At 37.2% G+C, this 19,049-nt stretch overlaps 1 protein-coding gene across 1 annotated transcript; it reads left to right on the forward strand.

Moving 5' to 3' along the window:
• The first annotated feature begins 9,457 nt into the window (after positions 1-9,457).
• LOC113091781 (CD209 antigen-like protein C) lies at positions 9,458-11,327 on the forward strand. Its single transcript, XM_026257413.1, has 5 exons — positions 9,458-9,767; positions 10,097-10,534; positions 10,613-10,713; positions 10,782-10,885; positions 11,177-11,327. Exons 1-5 carry the CDS (start codon positions 9,659-9,661, stop codon positions 11,325-11,327), a joined length of 903 nt encoding a protein of 300 aa, XP_026113198.1. The 5' UTR covers positions 9,458-9,658.
• The last annotated feature ends 7,722 nt before the right edge of the window (positions 11,328-19,049 follow it).

Genomic DNA, 19,049 nt, shown 5'->3' on the forward strand with positions numbered 1-19,049 from the left:
ATTTATTGAGTGGCACTGATGGATAATATGATCTTTTATGTTCAGACATGAGTTTTATTGCCAGACAATGAAGTCTGAGATTAATTGGGGGGGTGCAAACCTCTGCTGTTTGGCATCCAGCCCTGGATAGAGAGATATCACTTAAGCAAACAGGTAAAAATAGTTTCTTAAATATAAAAAAAAAATTCACATTTTGGCTTTTTACAGTATACATGTCCAAATGACCAAAGGTTGACAGGCTTCAATTTGAAGCAAGGAATTTCACCATTTGAACATATTAGGGTGTACTCACACTAGGCACGGTTGCCATGAACCGGGCCCGAGTACGATTGTCCCCCCTCCCCACTCCCCCTCTGGCCTGCACTCACATATAGGGTTTCAGCATTCGTGCCGGAGCACGCTTACGTTATTATGGTGCGACGGTTTCGGGATAAACAGGAAGAGCGGCTCTCTCTTAACACAATGGAGTGCATCGCTGTGTTTTCTTTGTGGATAATTTTGTGTTGTTTGGTCCACAGCCTGTTGTTAAACAAATGTGTCGCCTTAGTGGCGCAAAATTTTTCACGTAATTGTGCTGCTCGTATGAGGATGTTTGCAAGGTACCAGCTGAAGTGCAGCAAGGACTTTGCAGTTTTTAGTTTTTATGCGTTTTGCACCTCTGCCGTAGGCCAAAGCGACCCTTTCCCTGCCATGTTGGTTTTGGAGCGTCGCAAAACCGTGATGCAAAGCGTCCTTTTCCGTGCTCCAGCACGGTTAGCGCTCACACTGCATGTGAACCGCGCCCGAGTCCAACTGAACCGTGCCCTGGCCCACCTCTTCCAAGCGGGCCAGGGCCGGCTAATACATGCTGTTAAGGTGCCATTAATTTCATATATCTAAGCATGCATTTAAAGGGGTCATGTTATAAGATTTAAAGTTTTCCTTTCTTTTTGGAGTGTCACAAGCTCTTGGTGCATAAAGAAGATCTGTAAAGTTGCAAAGACTCAAGTATCAAACCCAAAAAGATATTCTTTATAAAAGTTAAGACTCGTCCATGCTCCCCTAAAACCCCTCATTTAAAAATGCCCCCACATATCTACGTCATGATGTGGGAAGATTTGCATAACACTGCCCAAATGTTCATGCAAAGAAAGATGGCGTGACCTTTGATTCTCGCTATTGCCATCAAAGCCATGTCATGGAGACTCTGTTTCTTGTGAAAGTGAAACTACATTGTTTGACCTTTCAAAAGAGGACACAACTAGAAATCAGTGGTTAAGTTGTATATACAACAATGTACCAGTACAATTCAACCCAAATATTCAAAAGGTTGCAGCACATTTTATGGAGGACTGTTTCCTTTTCCTGGAAGAGTAGACTACAATGCCAGTTGTTCTGACTCACACACTGTAAGTACATTTTCATATGTAAAAGATTTGCCACTGATGATTCAAACACGAGTTTTGAGCAGTGCAGAGGAGCGCTTGTTGTTTGTCATTTCTAAGATGGTTTTATGTTTACACGGCACGATGCAATGCGTAAAAACACAGTATAAGTCATTATAATCCGTAATTATGTAATTATGCAACAAATTACTTATTTGTAATGGGTTTTATTGATTTTGTCTTGTCGCACTGTTGTTTAGATTGGGACATGCATCACAATATGGTAAGGGGAATAACATTTCTGTTACACGCTTGAGGCATTCAACCAATCACAAAGCACTGGATAGCTGACCAATCAGAGCACACCTCACTTTTTTAGACCGATGAGCTTTGTAAAAATAATTACATTTCAGAAAGATGTGGCATACAGGAAAAAAATATTGTACAGTATGTGGAAAATAATGTGTTTTTTGAACATTAAACTTTAAACTGCATAAACACATTTCATTACACCAAATACACAAAATAATGTTCTTTTTAGCAACATCATATGACCCTTTTAATTCATCCTCCTCATGAAGACGTTTTACTGTCCCTGCGTGGAAAAATGAATGAGGAATCCAGGATGATATACAGTATATTGATCCACCAGGCCCTGATTGCATGTGACATGACTTTTACAGTTGCAATTAAAGTAATTATCTCCTCTTCAAACAGTGAGAGAAACAAACTGGTGCCTCCATTTTCTCTTATCACATTTCAAGGGCAGTTTGAGAGTTAGCAGTTTCAGTTCGTCTTTTGCGCATCAGTACAAATACAAGGTTTTATGGAGTAATCTACCTCACTTTGTGTCAGAATCAGGGTCGAAATGGTCAATGAAATCAAGCATGTCAAGAAAAGCATAAATCTGTTGAGATTTATCCTTTACTTATCACAATGAGATGTGTCCTTTACTTTAAAAGAGCATAAAAGGAACTCCACCATACACCATGCAGCTTTAGGCCAGAAGTCTTTATCCATTTAGAGGCTTTTGCATCTGAACTCTTCATATACTGTATATGTGTGTGTGTGTGTGTGTGTGTGTGTGTGTGTGTGTGTGTGTGTGTGTTGTGTGTGTGTGTGTGTGTGTGTGTGTGTGTGACGCACAACTGTTGTAATTTAATAATTTTTCCCAAAGGGATTTCTAGATTGTTGATTTTTATTTTTATTGAATAAAGATAAACCGTTAAAGCAGTTATAAGCTTTTACTGCCTTTCCACTAAAACAATGACTTCCTTGTCTGCTTAATCAGGCTCTACCTAGGGAAAGCTCTCCACCGTAATGTGAGAAATGGCTCTATTAGGATCTAATTAAGTCCAGATTTAGGTGATTGGGCTGGGTGACAGAGTGAAGAATTGTCTGTGTGTTAAATGAACAAAGGGGGTTTGAGGAATCATGTTGTCGGGATTTGAGGTGGTTTGATTGCTGACAGGCCCGTGGTGCAAAGAAATTCACACAAGAACTCAGTGGGTGATGACAAATATGGACAGCAGGAGTCAACTGGAAACAAATGTCTTCTCATCAGAATTGTATTGATGGAATACTGGACATTTGGATACATACTGGACGGTTCTCCAAACTCGCTCCTGGAGGGATGCTGTCCTGCAGAGTTATGCTCCAACTCTAACTGAACACACCTGAATCAGCTAATTGCAGTCTTACTAAGCATACTAGTCTGCGTTCCAGCCCGTTTTTTATGCCCTTCACTCACAAACTTCCCTTCCCTATGTCTCGTTTACTTGGATGTACGTCATTGATTATGTTGCATGAGTGCCCACTTCTCTTCATACAGTATATATATATATTAAAGGTGCCATGTGTAAAAATGTAGGTAAAAATATATTAAAAAAAATGACCTAAACGCATCAAAAGAATGAGAAGTAATAAGGGTGATGATGTCATTAAAAAAATGTCAAGTTATAGTGTTGCAGAGATATCAACCTTAAATAGCATTAGCATTACTAGCCACGACTTGTCAGGTATCGTAATACCAGTTTCAGTGGTATGCGGGCAACATAACCACCAGCCAACCTGCAATACACGAATAACTCGCACGGCTTGTGGGCGTACTTGAACCTGATGTCAATCGTGTGGAAAGTACAGCCCACTACTTCAATTCAGTTCAGGGAAGAGAGCGTCACCCGCTACAGGGAAACAACCGCGCTCGGAAACACAAATCAAATCCGATAAGAAAAGGAGCCGAACCAGAGTAAACATCGGCACTGCTTTCCATCGCTGGAGACAACTGATGGACTTGAAAGAAATGAGGTTCGACTCCTAACTTGCAACATTTCTTTTGGATTGGTAAGTAAGATGCTGTTAGTATTTCGCTAGAAGTTTGTTTTATATGTTTGCGTATTTTTTTCGGGAAGTTATAACATAGAAATGTGTCGAAGGCTGTTCGATAAATGTGCTAATGTTAGCGATGGCTAACCGTAGCTGCGTTTGATAATAAGCTAGCTATAACTTACCCATTTTTTATATCATAACTAACCTGCTCTGTCTAGTCTGTTGGTCTCCATGTCCTCTTTGCTTCATGGTTTTTCTGTGCGTGAGAAAATTGATGTGTGGCGTGAAAACATGTGAAAAGAGTCAATTGCGTGTGTCTCACAGTGAATGCTTGAGAGTTGGCAGCTCTGGTTACGTTGGTTGGCACTAGCTTGGTCAACATCAGCTGTCTGATGTTGACCAATGATGTTGACAGAATGCTGTCTGTCAAATTAATTTAATTCAAATAATGTGTATATACAACTCAAAATGTAATATGAACAAAACGAATATGAACATATTCACTGGGTCAGAAGTAACCCCCTCTTTCTGGTTCCACAAGGTAAAACTTGTGTTACTGGTTTGCAGAGATCAAAGCATCCTGGCTTAGTTGTCTGTATGGTGTAATGTTAGAGTATTAAAATGGTCATGTTTGGTCATTTTGGCTTTTGCAGGTTTTACAAAGTGCCGTGATCAAGGAGAAAGATCAAAGGGGACATGAGCCTGTGCTCAAGGCAGTATTCCAGTGCTTTGGCTATCTACACTGTGTACCTCTGCCTTCATCACCCTTGGCACCTCATTACCTTGTCTGAGCAATGGATTTTCCATCAAGCGTTCCTCTTGCAATGCCACACTTTTTCACACTCAATGCCTAATCACACTTTAAAGCAACTAAGATTAGCACCCATGTTATCGGGCAATTACTATTGGATTGATTGGGGACAGTGGAAAACATAAAATATGCATTTATTGAGTGAAAATGCTTATAACTGCAAAAAGTAATAGTTTTTGATGGTGTGATTTATTATATTACCATATCATTTACAGTAATATATACACATGTATAGGACAGGAATATAATATTTTTCTATAACACTATTATATTATATCAGAGCTGTCAAATAAATATTCTTATTGATTCATTAAATTATTTAATATTTACGGAGCCCTGCACATGACATGCAAGAAAAAATAAATAAATTGTGCGCACTATTTAGTACATTTAGGGAACGAATTAGTAAATTGTGCGCACAATTTAGCCTTATATTTTTTCCTGTGTGTCATGTGCTGGGCTCCGTACATACAGTACAGACCAAAAGTTTGGACATACCTTCTCATTCAAAGAGTTTTCTTTCACACTGAAGGAAATCAAAACTATGAATTATATATGGAATTATATACATAACAAAAAAGTGTGAAACAACTGAAAATATGTCATATTCTAGGTTCTTCAAAGTAGCACCTTTTGCTTTGATTACTGCTTTGCACACTCTTGGCATTCTCTTGATGAGCTTCAAGAGGTAGTCACCTGAAATGGTCTTCCAACAGTCTTGAAGGAGTTCCCCGAGAGATGCTTAGCACTTGTTGGCCTTTTTGCCTTCTGTCTGCGGTCCAGCTCACCCCTAAACCATCTCGACTGGGTTCAGGTCCGGTGACTGTGGAGGCCAGGTCACTCTCCTTCTTGGTCATATAGATCTTGATGCCTTCAGAGTGATGCTACAATTTTCATAGTCATGAAAATAAAGAAACTCTTTGAATGAGAAGGTGTGTCCAAACTTTTGGTCTGTACTGTATTTATTTATGTAATTATTTAATATTTATTTATATATTTATAAAGATTTTTACTATTAGATTGACTTTTAGATTTAATCAATTATTAGTTTTACATGTAAGTAATATCACACAATATTTCACTGTAGGGCCAATTTACAATAAATATGTTAAATAATTGATTGATTTTGTTTAACTATTAATGAATTTTACAGCAGTAAAAGTTCACACAAAACTAATAATGTGCTGAAATTTTTTTTGTCGTCGTCGTGTTCATTATAGGATTCTATGCTCTGCACTGAATCACCGAGCACCGTCACGAGGGTCTACTGCACTGAACCAGAGTACCATTCACTCAGTTCATCACTGGACTGAGCACCTTCACCTGCTGTGCAGACAGCCGTCTTTGTTCAGTGTTTCTGGCCATTGTGCTGAGTACTAATAAAGTGCGTTATTGCATTTACATCCTGTTTCTGTCTTACGTAACATGCATGTTTTGTTTCTGAATAAATGAATTAATTAGTGAATGAATAAACATAAAGGTATTTGCTTACTGTACTGGTGTAACGACGAAAAATCTTAAACAATCCGACCAATAGTCTGTCTGGAACAAATTGTTAAATTTCAGTGCTGTTGAACTGTATATAAGCTCTCTTGGCAAGTCACTGACTGTCTCTCTCACATAACTTTTCCCTATTAATAAGTACACAAAATACTATTTAACACAATCATTTCCCATCGAGCACCAGATTCAAACTGTGACATGGTGTCACAAGCCATTTATTTGGGGGTGTATATTACAGTCATCTGATACAAAACTAGAGTCAAATCTTCTATCTTTTTTTTTTTTTTGCAAGATGATTGCTGACAAGATGAAAAGCAGCTTTTTGTCCTGCAGCTGTTTTAGCATTTGAGACCAGTATCATACAGCTTATGTCCATGTGCTTTGTTTTGCATTAATAGGATTGTATTGATAGGTAAGTGAGATACAGTATGCTGAAAAACATTTCCTGTGTAAAATGAACAAAGAATTAGAGACCGATTTCTTTAACATTGCAATGCATCATTTATAGTATCTATTTTGCACAAACATCAATACAAAGTCATCACCCACAAACCTCAAAATGCTCTGGTTGGCTTTATTGCTGTTCAGATGAAAAGTGCATATGCAATGCTGAACCAAGGCCAAAATAGTTCACAAATGGAGAAATTAAATTAATGAATGACCAGAAAGCAAATTCTAGAAAATGGAATGTTGCTGATATTGTTAATCATGTTTAATAATGGAGTTCATGCTAGATGTGCTAAAAGTGATGCAGACTAATGTTGTTCATGACACGTGGTCCTTTCTAAGTTTACGTTTTTTTTTTAAAGTTTTTTAAAGGGGTCATATGATGCTTTTTTAAAGATCATCATTTTGAGTATTTGGTGTAACATAATATGTTAAAATGCTTCAATGTTTAAAAAACACATAATTTTTATTGTAGGTCCTCTATGCTCCGCCTCTCTCAAACACGTAATTTTCTACAAAGTCCCTCATTCTGACAAGCTCTGATTGGCAAACTGACCCAGTGCATTGTGATTGGCCGAAAACCGCAAGCACTATTTGGAAATGTAACGCCCCTTTCCATAATCCCGGGCTTCATCTTTCAAAATAAATGTAAAGACAGTTAGTTTTACCACCAGTTCAAGCCCACAAAGGGAACATAGTCACATGACAGACACTGTGATGAAGCTTATGTGTTTGCAGTACTCAAGCCACAGACGGTTACAGCCAGACAGCCAGACTAAAGGAAAACCTCGAGAGTGCAGTAAATAAAAAGTTTAATTTAAAGCTGAAATAGTGTCAGTTATGTTTGAGGAAACGGGAACTGTTAAATGTATAATTTCAATCACTGTTTTCTCAATAATATGTTAAAGTTTCTACTTTTGTAGAGATCAACACAAATGTATATTTCTAAATCTATTTTATTTATTTATTGATTAACTGGATTTGTATTGCGATAACATAATTATTCTAATATTTCAAAATATCTCAATCATTTTGGTTATAAAAGAACACTCAAAAGTCATTTCTGTTATCTAAAGCCCAAGGTAGATTATGTAAAAAGCTTGAATTGAAACTGAATATGTATTCTGTCTTTTACTTGCGCTTCCGAATTTATCAGGATTTAGTTAAAAATTTATTCTAGCTCTGTCTTCAGTATGACTCCAATTTCATGTGATCATTAGATTTGGGCAATATTTATATCAAAAGCTGATCACAGATATCGATTCTTTATTAATTTAGATATTTGAGTATTCTGGAAATCCTTATAATTTCAATTATTTGTTCATTAGGGACCAGGTATCGCACAGGAATTACACATTTGTCCGATTTTAGTGAACCACGAAAAAACTTGTCAGTTCTGAACTTACTCAGAGGATACAGAGTGGTTATAGACGGTTTCATCGGGCGCACGCGCCTGGACCTAAGTTAACTTCCGGTCTGTTGGCTGCAGTGCCTTGCCTTCTACAAACGCAGTTAAAGTTAAGGTGATGAGTAGACTGAAGTTGGGCTCAGGTGGTTGTGCTGCGGGGTGTGTTTCCCATACATTTATTTTATATTTGGAGACTCGCCACAATTTTAAAACTGATCGATTTTTTCAAAAAGGCTTCGTTGAATAAACATGAGTAACTTTACGTACTGCACTTTTATTAATAATAATTTCTTACATTTATATGTTTAAATATCAAAGTGAAGCACAGGTGTTTTTATATCGCTGTATTTCTGAAGTAGGACTTGCATGTTATATGCCTGATAGCAGCGTGTGAGCGTACCAGCTTTGCATTGTTTACAGCTGTTATTGGGGAAACCTCTATTTCTAGCGCTTTATGTCTATGCTGTAAAACATCTCCTGCTGGCAAATAATGAATTTGCATATTCATTAAGTCCGCCTAATCCACGCAGCTAACATATTTTGTTTGTTATCAAAAAAATATCTACTCTAGAGGGACTTGGCTGTTGTTATTTATTCTATTTGGAAGTCTACCGGAAGTTAAGTTAGGTCCACAATACCGGCACGCGCAGTAACGTTTGGTTATATTGTTGCCGTTGAAACTGTCTATAATACCTTTAAGTGAGCTGCCCCCTGCATGCTTATAACAAAAAGTGTAATTTTTTATAACCACAAGAGGAACACCATGTTAAGCCAGTGTCAGTCAGAAATCAGAAGTCCCTTATGGTGTTTCCCATGGATCATCCATTAATGTTTCTGTATTATCTTTCCTGAACGAAGATTTACGGAAATACCACTACACGTTTAATCTACTTGAAAAATGATTTCAGAAGAGATCAGAATATATCAAATATAACTATTTATCATCAGTCAGGTAAATATGTATTATGCCAATTTACATAGTCAATTCATCTCAGAGATAAATCTAGGAGTAAAGAATGCATACCCTACTTCAGGAAATTACATAGTATATAAGTGTGTGGATACACTTCTACGGGCTTTCTGACTACAGAATCAAAAAGTAGTGTTTTGTCACTTCCCTTATATACTCAGACCAGATAATAAAGAAATCTTCAAAGCAGTTGTAAAAACTTAAAAAACCTTTTGGTTAGTTAGGTTCTCATGGCCCCAGGGTCACACCTGGCTTGGAAGCATTCCCACAGACCCTATAATGGAATACAACCCTTCCACGGCATAAAACAATTCTACAAGTTTTCAATATTTATCATAACTACTAAGTGACTGTGAAATTGAGACCAATTTACTAATCGCACAGAGACCTTTAAAATGACACCAAACATGGAGGGGAAAGAAACAGGTTCACAAGATATAACACATGGGGCATATGGATATTCTTGCTTTTGGAGGAGAAGAGTGAGATCAGGGAGGGGAGGAAATAGGGAGAAAGGGGGTCGTAAATGAGAAAGGGGAGAGGTGTCTTTTGTTCTCTTTGGAGTATCATTTTGAGTAGTGAGAAGCAGCAAAAGCACTTGCTGCTGCATTTCCTTCATCATAAATACAAGTTTGTCCTGTTTAAGGCTGTTTGAGTCCATTTGAGTGCTTACAGACTCTTCTTGTGAAATGAAAGATTATTCTTGTCAAAGAACAGTGAGAAATGAAACCACTTCCTGTCTAGACTTAACACTTTTGAAGATGTTAATAAACATTTCACATGCAATTTAGCTCATCTGTGAAGACGTACTGGTCAACACAGTGGCAATGGATTTAGAGGCTATTTATGAAACTGTTGAACGCAGAGATATTGAAAACACAACTGGACCTCAATCTCAGAGTCACGGCCAGGATGAAGGAAAAGATCTAAAGCACAGTAAGAAGAAAACTACTTGAAAGCAGAAATGTTTTCGCAGATGATGTTAGTAATAGTATAACAATAAGGAAAATGAGAACCGCCACATACAATTTCAAATATGTATATTAATGAAGTCAGTATTTCAGTTTGGACTTTTTCAAAATGTTCTTGTTTGCATATTTTATAATAGCAAAACCAGATGACCTATAAAAAACTCATAAAACATAAAAAGGCATGTCTATTACCAAAATCAACAGTAGATTACCTACAGAGGCTGATTTGAAACTTAAATTCAGATTATATGAAGAATATTAACTGATATTTGTGTTTTTTTTCCTGACGGTCAGGAGGAAGTAGATGTTTGGGGTTGATCACAGTGGGTCTCGGGCTCATTAGTGTTCTTCTGGTGGTCTTCAACATGCTGCAGCACATCACCATCACAACGGAAAGAGATCTGACAAATAATTACAAGAACACTCTTGAAGAGTTTAATCAAACCATCAAGAGTTTACAGGACAATTACACTGATCTAATGACTAAAAAACACCAACTGCAGAACAACTTCAGCTCTTTAAGTCAGAAGAACCTGGAACAGGAGACGAGAGTCAGAGATCTCACTGCTAAGAAAACCCAGTTACAGAGAAATGTTGATTCTTTAAGTCAGAAGAACCTGGAACAGGAAAACAGAGTCAGAGATCTCACTGCTGCGAAAACCCAGTTACAGAGAAATGTTGAATCTTTGAGTCAGAAGAAACAGGACCTGGAGACCAGAGTCGCTTCTCTGAGTGAGGGACTTAAATAAAGAATCATTATTATCATTAATGAACACAGTTTTATAAAGTGTATGTTTCTGTGTGGTTCAGGTTGGTTCTTCATGTCCACTGAGTTGAGCTGGTCTGCCAGCAGACAGTACTGCAAGAATCATGGTGCTGATCTGGTCATTATCAACACTGAAGAGAAGCAGGTAAGTTTGTGTGAATGTCTGTTAATAAATGAGAGCAATCACAATTCTTCCTGTTTTTATTCACACAGAGGTTCATATCCTCATTAGTAAGTGAGAGAGTGTGGATTGGTTTGTCTGACACAGAGAACGAGGGCACCATGAAATGGGTGGATAATTCAGCATTAAAACAAGGGTAAGTGCTAAACTTCACTGTGTATTCATTTGTTTTAGTCTTTTGATTCGCAGTATAAAATCACAACCTTCAGAAGAAAGTAGAAGTGAAAACTCTTCCACAAACAACACAACCACAATTAAAGACATTTACTGTAAATATTATAAAGAAAACTCTTCTTCTGTCTTCTACTTTTCACTTCCGCACCAGCATCTTTAAAACTTTGAACTTGAAATGTGCTATTATACTGAGTATTATTGATTTGTACATTTTTGCTCCTGAAAAACTGAATCTCTGATACATGTTGTTCAGGTTTTGGATCAAAGGTGAGCCAAACAACTACGGTGGCACTGAAGACTGTATTGAACTGAATTACAATAGAATGCAGAAGGAATGGTCACCACTGAAAAGCTGGAATGATATTTCATGTTCTGAAACCAAAAAAGGGATTTGTGAGAAATAGGGTTCATACCATCTTCTGGTTTTGCTATAATTATCTAATATATTCAGTCTTATTGTAATCACATAAGTTCTGATTGAGGTCCCTGCCATAGGCGGAGTTTCACTTTTTTGCGTGGGGGGGCACGTACCAGCAGATGCGGTGTAACAGTCGATTCTGTTCCCCTCGGAATGTCTGTTTCCATTTACGCAAACATACTACAGTTCTTGCGTATTTGGCGAGTTACTATACGTACGATCAGAACTAGCGTGCGCAAGAAGTGTGACTGGATGTACGGCAAGTCAAATAGTTCAAAATACCGTCCTAAATCTTAAACTTGAAAATAAAATTAGAGACGATAGGCTTTTCAACTTCAAATGTAAAAACATAAGACAAAAATAACGGAACAACTGCAAGATGAATAATTAAAAAAAAAGAACATAAACGGGAGTGTGAGAATCATTTTACTATGCTGCAGTGTAGCAAGAAATTTTTCCCTTTTTGCTTTCTTTACATCCAGGTGTGTTTGGTGCATTTGCATGCGGGTATGTTGCCAAATCCGTGGAATTTAGGCTACTTTGGGAATATGTTTGATTAACTATTTGGTTGGGTTTATTACACGGACCTGGCAACCCGAGGGGAAACAGACATTCAGAGGGGAACAGAATCGACTGCTACACCGGCCTCGGTTGCTGTATCAGTTGCAGCAGTGGAATTGATGGTTGAAGTGCCAGAGTTAGAAAACGCCACACTTTTACTAGTGGGTTTATAAAAAAAACGACGAATGTCCATTTTGTTTATTTAGCTCGTAGACTAAAGCAGGAACAGAACGAGAAGAGAATCCACTCACGTAACTTACCGCGATACTTTGAAGTCCACCAAATAAGCTTCTTTTTCAATATAGTAATTAAAAATAATGAATTCTAAACTTACTCATTATATCCACAAAAATTATAAGATAGGACAAATAAAATTAGAAAATATGAATTCTGTATTCATTTTTATTTTTTGAAAGCACAAGACACACTCTGGTCTGGGGGGGCAGTGCCCCCCTTAGCCCCCCCCAAACTCCGCCCATGGTCCCTGCCTTAAAAAAAAAACATGTTTCTCATTGTGTGAATTGGGGTGATCTGGGATACAAAACCTGTGTCCATGTTTTGCTCCATCATAAGCAGCTCTATATAAATTAAGTCTTATTCTAGCAGTTATCATGAGTCTCATTTGTTGATCTCAAGTGTTGAGGAGACACAGTAAACTACAGAAGTCTAAAGATTCCAGATTACTCTGATTCACCCTCTTATACTGATGCTGAGTGTCTGTAATCTCTTTCTCTCTAAATAAATTTGTCAGTTACCATAGTAAACAGCATTTTAATTTTATATTTTAGCAGATATGACTGAATTATTAATTTCGGTATGGAGAGATTTCCTCCAGTCCTGGATGACGCAGCAGAAAGCAGGTTTATCAGACTAAAGTGCTCAAGAAACATGAGCTCCAAAGTGATGCTCCAAGAGTTTTTTCGTCCAATTATAGATATTTATGTGTTTAAATCTTCCACCGTCTATTCCATACTAATGTAGTTAAATAGTATCATGTATTAACAAGGTCAAACCACCAGCAAATAACATCAACATGCATCCTGTAATCAAATCAATAAAAGAAATCAAATTCTCAAAGAAAAATCTAGGAGTAAAGAATGCATACCCAACTTCAGGAAATGACATAGTATACAGAGTGTGTGGATACACTTATACGGACTTTCTGACTACAGAATCAAAAAGTAGTGTTTAGTCACTTCCCTTATATACTCAGACCAGACAACAAATAAATCTTCAAATCAGTTGTAAAAACATAAAACCTTTTTGGTTTGTTAGGTTCTTGTGGCCCCAGGGTCACACCTGGCTTGGAAGCATTCCCACAGAACCAGTGGAATACACTCCTTCCTCGAAGTTTTCAATATTTCTTATAATACAAGTGACTGTGAAATTGAGACCAATTTACTAATTGCACAGAGACCTTTAAAATGATACTAAACATGGAGGGGAAAACAACAGGTTCACAAGATATAACACATGGGGCATATGGATATTCTTGCTTTTGGAGGAGAAGAGTGAGATCAGGGAGGGGAGGAAATAGGGAGAAAAGGGGTCATAAATGAGAAAGGGGAGAGGTGTCTTTTGTTCTCTTTGGAGATCCCTTCTCCAGAGGAAATGAGGAAGCATAATTTTGAGTAGTGAGAAGCACCAAGAGCAATTGCTGCTGCGTTTCCTTCATCATAAATACAAGTTTGTCGTGTTTAAGGCTGAGTCCATTTGAGTGCTTACAGACGCTTCTTGTGAAATGAAAGACTTTATTCTTGTCAAAGAACAGTGAGAAATGAAACCACTTCCTGTGTAGACTTAACACTTTTGAAGATGTTAATAAACATTTCAAAGGCAATATAGCTCATCTGTAAAGACGTACTGGTCAACACAGTGGACAATGGATTTAGAGGCTATTTATGAAAATGTTGAATGCAGAGATACTGAAAGATATTTCATAAGAGATGCAAAGAGTACGGAGAGAGCCAGAGTCTTGCGCCCCGCGTTTATCAGTATCCTTATGTACATTGGGCTAAAAAGAAAAGCTCAATAAAGTACAAAAAATAAAACAGTAAAAAAATAATTTGACTAATATACCCCCCCCCCCCCCCCAAGGTTTCTAAAGATATCACGATATATTGATATCGTGAATTCTTATGGCCACAATAACGGTGATATGAAAAATCTTATATCCTGACAGCCCTATTTGGGTAAACAGCACACACACACACACGTTTGTTTTTGTACAAAGTGGGGACATCTCATAGGCGTAATGGTTTTTATACTGTACAAACTGTATATGCTAACGCCCTACACCAACCCTACACCTAACCCTAACCCTGGCAGGAAACTTTGTGCATTTTTACTTTCTCAAAAAAACTCATTCGGTATGATTTATAAGCGTTTAGAAAAATGGGGACATGGGTTATGTCCTCATAAGTCACCCTCTCCTTGTAATACCTGTGTCATACAAAGTTGTGTCCTGATATGTCACACACACAGGGCAGCTATTTGCTTTAGGGACCAGGGAGCAATTGGGGGTTCAGTGCCTTGCTCAAGGGCACTTCAGCCATGGGTATTGAGGGTGGAAGAAAGCACTGTTCATTCACTCCCCCTACCTACAACTCCTGCTGTCACTGAGACTCAAACCTGCTACCTTTGTGTTACAAGTCCAACTCTCTAACCATTAAGCCACAGCTGCCCCTGTGGTGTAATGGTTTCTGCCTTATGATAACAAATGCACCTCTGCATATAAGCAGCAGCCAACATTGGGCAGAGTCACTAAAGGTATGTTATCAGTCAATAAATTAAATGTTCTTCCCCAAGATATTGATGGAATTTCTTAACTCCATAAACAACACTCAATTTCAACTGAAACAGGAAGAAAGGGCAGGACATATCGAGCAGCCCTCATTTGCACCAATCAAAAGCATATTTATAGTACACTGTCTGAATTCCCTATCACCTACACTGTGCACTACGAGGCATTCACTATAGAGGAAATACTACACTGTGAACAAGTGACTGATCTCAGCCAGAGCTTCAGAGTCTATTATAGACAAATTCCCTTTAAGACAGGTCATGTCACTCGGTGGCATCTTTAAAACGCCTCTCGGGCATGCATTTGCAACTCCTATCTCTTTAAATGGGGAAACATCAAGTTCTACAAAACCGTTCAAAATCTGACAACAACTGTCATAAATGTTGTTTCTTTTCCACAAATAGCCTTATAAAAAGCATATTTTCAGGCTAGATCAGCCAGTGTGCATGCGCAGTCCTAAGAGCATATCTGAAAATGTTGACAAACGGCAGCTGCAGTGACACACTGACTCTACCAATTTGAAAGTTCTGTTATAATGCTACTCTGTGTGGTCATCACCAGCAGTGTTAGGGGTGATGCATTACAAGTAATGTGAGTTACGTAATCAGATTTTTATTTTTTTAAGTAACTAGTAAAATAATGCATTACTTTTTAATTTACAAGAGAATATCTGAGTTACTTCTTCAAAAAAGTTATGCCAGTTACTTTGTTTTCCCATTTATTGACTGACAAGTCTTCTGTCCCCATTATGGGAGAAATTGGGAAGTATAGAGGAGTTGTGTGCGCTGTGTGAAAATGATGTTGTTCTAGACTAAATGTGAAAGTGCATTAATTAATCCCACTAGCAAAAACAAACAAAAAAAAAAAACATTTAGTGATTATCAAAATAAATTAAAACAGTGAAATGCAAACTCAGAATATAATGAAAACCTGCAATAATTAAATATGTTAAATAACACCAACTAATCCCATTTATTAACCAATGGCTTTGCCACTGACCTTTGATGCATACTAATAAGCAAAGATTACTTTAGATAAACTAACTGTTTTTTTATTGCTGGACAGTGTTGAACCTTCTTCTCCTGTACACTGTACAGATGTGAATTTACTTTTTCTTCAGTTTTATTCATTACACTTTTTTGGTGTGAAAGAAATTTTACATTTGCAATAAATAAAACTTCTTATATTAAAAACAATCAAGCCCTGCTCCTATTTAAAAAAGTAACGCAAAAATAATGTGACCCATTAATTTCCATAAAAAGTAACTAAGTAACGCAATATTGTAATTAATTACTTTTAAAAGAATTTTTCCTCAACAATGGTCACCGGTCTATTAAAATGCACATCATATTAAAGCGTCTTTGGGTTCTTCCATGTTTACTACAAAACAAAACCATTGAGGGGTTATGATGTCACTGGCAGGCAAAACAATGACACTGTGGACACGGTCTGTGTCACTAGTTAAAATAATCTCTAGTTTCAACATTCTTTGAAACATTTGGGATAATGTATGTACACAAGTCAGCAAAATATATAACACTGTTCTATTCATTTTTGGATATTTTAATAAATAAAACAATATATATACATATTGTATATATCATGCCTTTAAGTTAATGAACATTCATTCCTCATGAGATTGGAATATAAAGTGTGTCTGAAGACACGCATGCTGCAGAATCCTAAATGACACTTTAGTCTATATTATTGACATTAAAAAGCTTGTATTGGATTTATATTTAGAAAAAGACCATAGCCGCCTCTCTACTCACCTCAAGCTATTTTTTATGCTACAAATGGCTGTCAGTAAGAATTTTGGTGAAATTGGCTGGCAGAGGAGAAAACATCATTCGGTAAAGAAGTAAAGGTGAGGTTCAGGGGTTGTAAATCATCTCATAAATCTTTTGTTTTAAGGTAAAAGAAAATAAATAAGATGAGCTCCAAGGGCAGTTTGTCAGATTGAGGCCACATGCTACAGTTTTCAGGTGCTGTTCCTGATTTATGGCTGCTCAATGTAAATTCCCCTGCGATGTCTTCTTTATAAAAGTAAACAGAAATTGTCTGCAGTATGTTTTTTTATTTATTTATTTTTTTTTTTTTTACAGCTTAAAACCAATGTCTGTCAGTTTCCTTGCATAATTCATTTTATTTTTTGCCAGGGCACATCCTCTGTTTTGACAGGGTCCTGACATCAAAACTGCTGTGATTACAATTAGATGTAATTGAGATTTTTAAGTAGATGCGGGATGCAACAGTATTGATTAGCATGCGTTTCATCTCAGGGCACATCGCAGTCAATGAAACAGATGGTGGCGTGGTGTTAGAAACATTTCCCTGCTGAGGACACTTTGCCAAAGGTGAAATGTGAGCTGTCAGATACGGAGATGACAGGAGAAAAAGGAGTTCATGTAGGTTCATTCAGAGACCGTAATCCTTACACTGTTTGACATGTTCTTTTACCCGCTGCTACTTAAAATACTTTTCTGATTAACCAATTTGTAAGTAATTTTTTTTAATTTTTGTATGCATTAGAATTTTGTTTTGTGAAATATTCCATTGTGAATTTCTTAGAAACTCTTTTAATGGCACACTATAGAAGGAAAAAAGGATTCTGTAAAACTTTTTTTTTTTCTTTTTATTCACAGTTTTTGATGGACAATCTTCACAGCAATCTTACAGTTATAAATCAATCTCTTGTTTCTAAAAAAATTAATCTGTTCCTGGCTTACACATTTTATACTTACACAATATGATACATTTTCATAAAAAAAAAATTGGGGTAACTGTGGCCTAATGGTTAGAGTGTTGGACTTGTAACCGAAGGTCGCCGGTTTGAGACTTGGTGCTAGCAGGAGTTGTGATGGGGAGGGAGTGAATAAACAGTGCTCTCTTCCACCCTCAATACCCGTATCTAAAATGCCCTTGAGTAAGGCACCTAACCCCCATTTGCTCCCTGTGTGCTGGATATATACCTGCCCACTGCTGTGTGTGTGGACTTTGGATGGGTTAAATGAAGGGCATCAATTCTGAGTATGAGTTACAATACTTGGCAAATGTCATGACTTGCACTCGAACATGCACTGAGCCTCTAATTTAGCCTCTGATTCTACAGAAATACCATACCATACTTACTATTACTAGACACTACAGTTGTTCAAAGAGGAATACCAAATAAAAAACAAATCATGAAAGATCCTGAAAGCTTCTACCACAGCATGGTAAGCTTAGTAACTTGCCAGAAGCTCTGATTGGTTACTGTGGTAAAATAGTGCCTAGAGAGATCAGCCTCCTAAATCGAATCTGCATTATCAGATTAAGACATTTTATCCAGCTGAACCCTTTCCATTGGAATCTGCTCTGGGACAGATTTTGTATTGCATACACATACACGCCCACTCTTTGGCATCCAGAGTATGACCCAGATCATCATCCAGTCCAGAAAATGTCATCATGGAAAATCAATTAAACTCTTTGTCCTCTAAACATTTGCTGGTTTTTGAGTTTTCTTGATTTTCTTTTCCTTTTTTTTCTCTTTTAAAGATGTCTTCTCAGTTATTGTAGCATTACTAATAGTCAAAGACCTGGATGGCAATAGTGCTTTAAAGTTCCATCCATATTCTTAACTGTCTTTTCACTAGATTCACACCAGATCTAATTTAATATATAAAGATACGGGCAGCTGTAACCTTGCCAAAGGCAAAGAACTTAATAACCTAAGAAGCTACTTCTTTAGATCTGTCTAACACAATCAGTGTTCCTTTTTATTTTTATCATGTGCTTGTAACCCCCCGGGTCCCACTGAACTCGAACTCAGGTTGCCGGTATGGGAGACAGGTGCACTAACAAGGAGGCTAAAGACCACTGCCTGTAGTGCGCCTCCTGAGTTGAGAGGAGTGAGGTTTACCTGCACAGAACCTACCAGCTGGCCTCCGTTACAGTCACCCCCCTAAACCTCACTCTCACCCGGGTCACGGCACCAATCAGTTACATGACATCGTTTTTTTCCTATAATTTTTTTTTAAGTGAAATATGCTATTCATATACTGTACAGTGACATAAATACTGTACAGCTCTTTTATTATGAGCAAGTTTTTCACAGCATGTAATTTCAATGTTATGTGTTGCAAACATGCAACAACAAAAAAAACAGGAAATTATGTCATATAGGACCCCTGCAGAAGTTTCAAAGAATAATTAAAAAAAAAAGTTTCCACAAAAAGTATCAAGCATAGTTTTTAACATTGATAATAAGTGTTTCTTGAACACTAAATCAGCATCACAAGATTTTTTTGTATTATTGTTATTATTATTTTATCTAACAGCCTATAGTTGTTTAAAAGTGCT

This window comes from Carassius auratus, unplaced genomic scaffold, assembly GCF_003368295.1.
Source record: "Carassius auratus strain Wakin unplaced genomic scaffold, ASM336829v1 scaf_tig00214289, whole genome shotgun sequence".
In the NCBI taxonomy this organism is placed as follows: Eukaryota; Metazoa; Chordata; class Actinopteri; order Cypriniformes; family Cyprinidae; genus Carassius; species Carassius auratus.

Excerpts from the sequence above, each read along its gene's own strand:
- LOC113091781 (XM_026257413.1), top strand. The coding sequence starts at position 9,659 with ATGGATTTAGAGGCTATTTATGAAACTGTTGAACGCAGAGATATTGAA. Across the intron at positions 10,535-10,612 it reads GACCAGAGTCGCTTCTCTGA|GTTGGTTCTTCATGTCCACT; the intron begins GTGAGGGACTTA and ends TGTGTGGTTCAG. Across the intron at positions 10,714-10,781 it reads TCAACACTGAAGAGAAGCAG|AGGTTCATATCCTCATTAGT; the intron begins GTAAGTTTGTGT and ends TTATTCACACAG.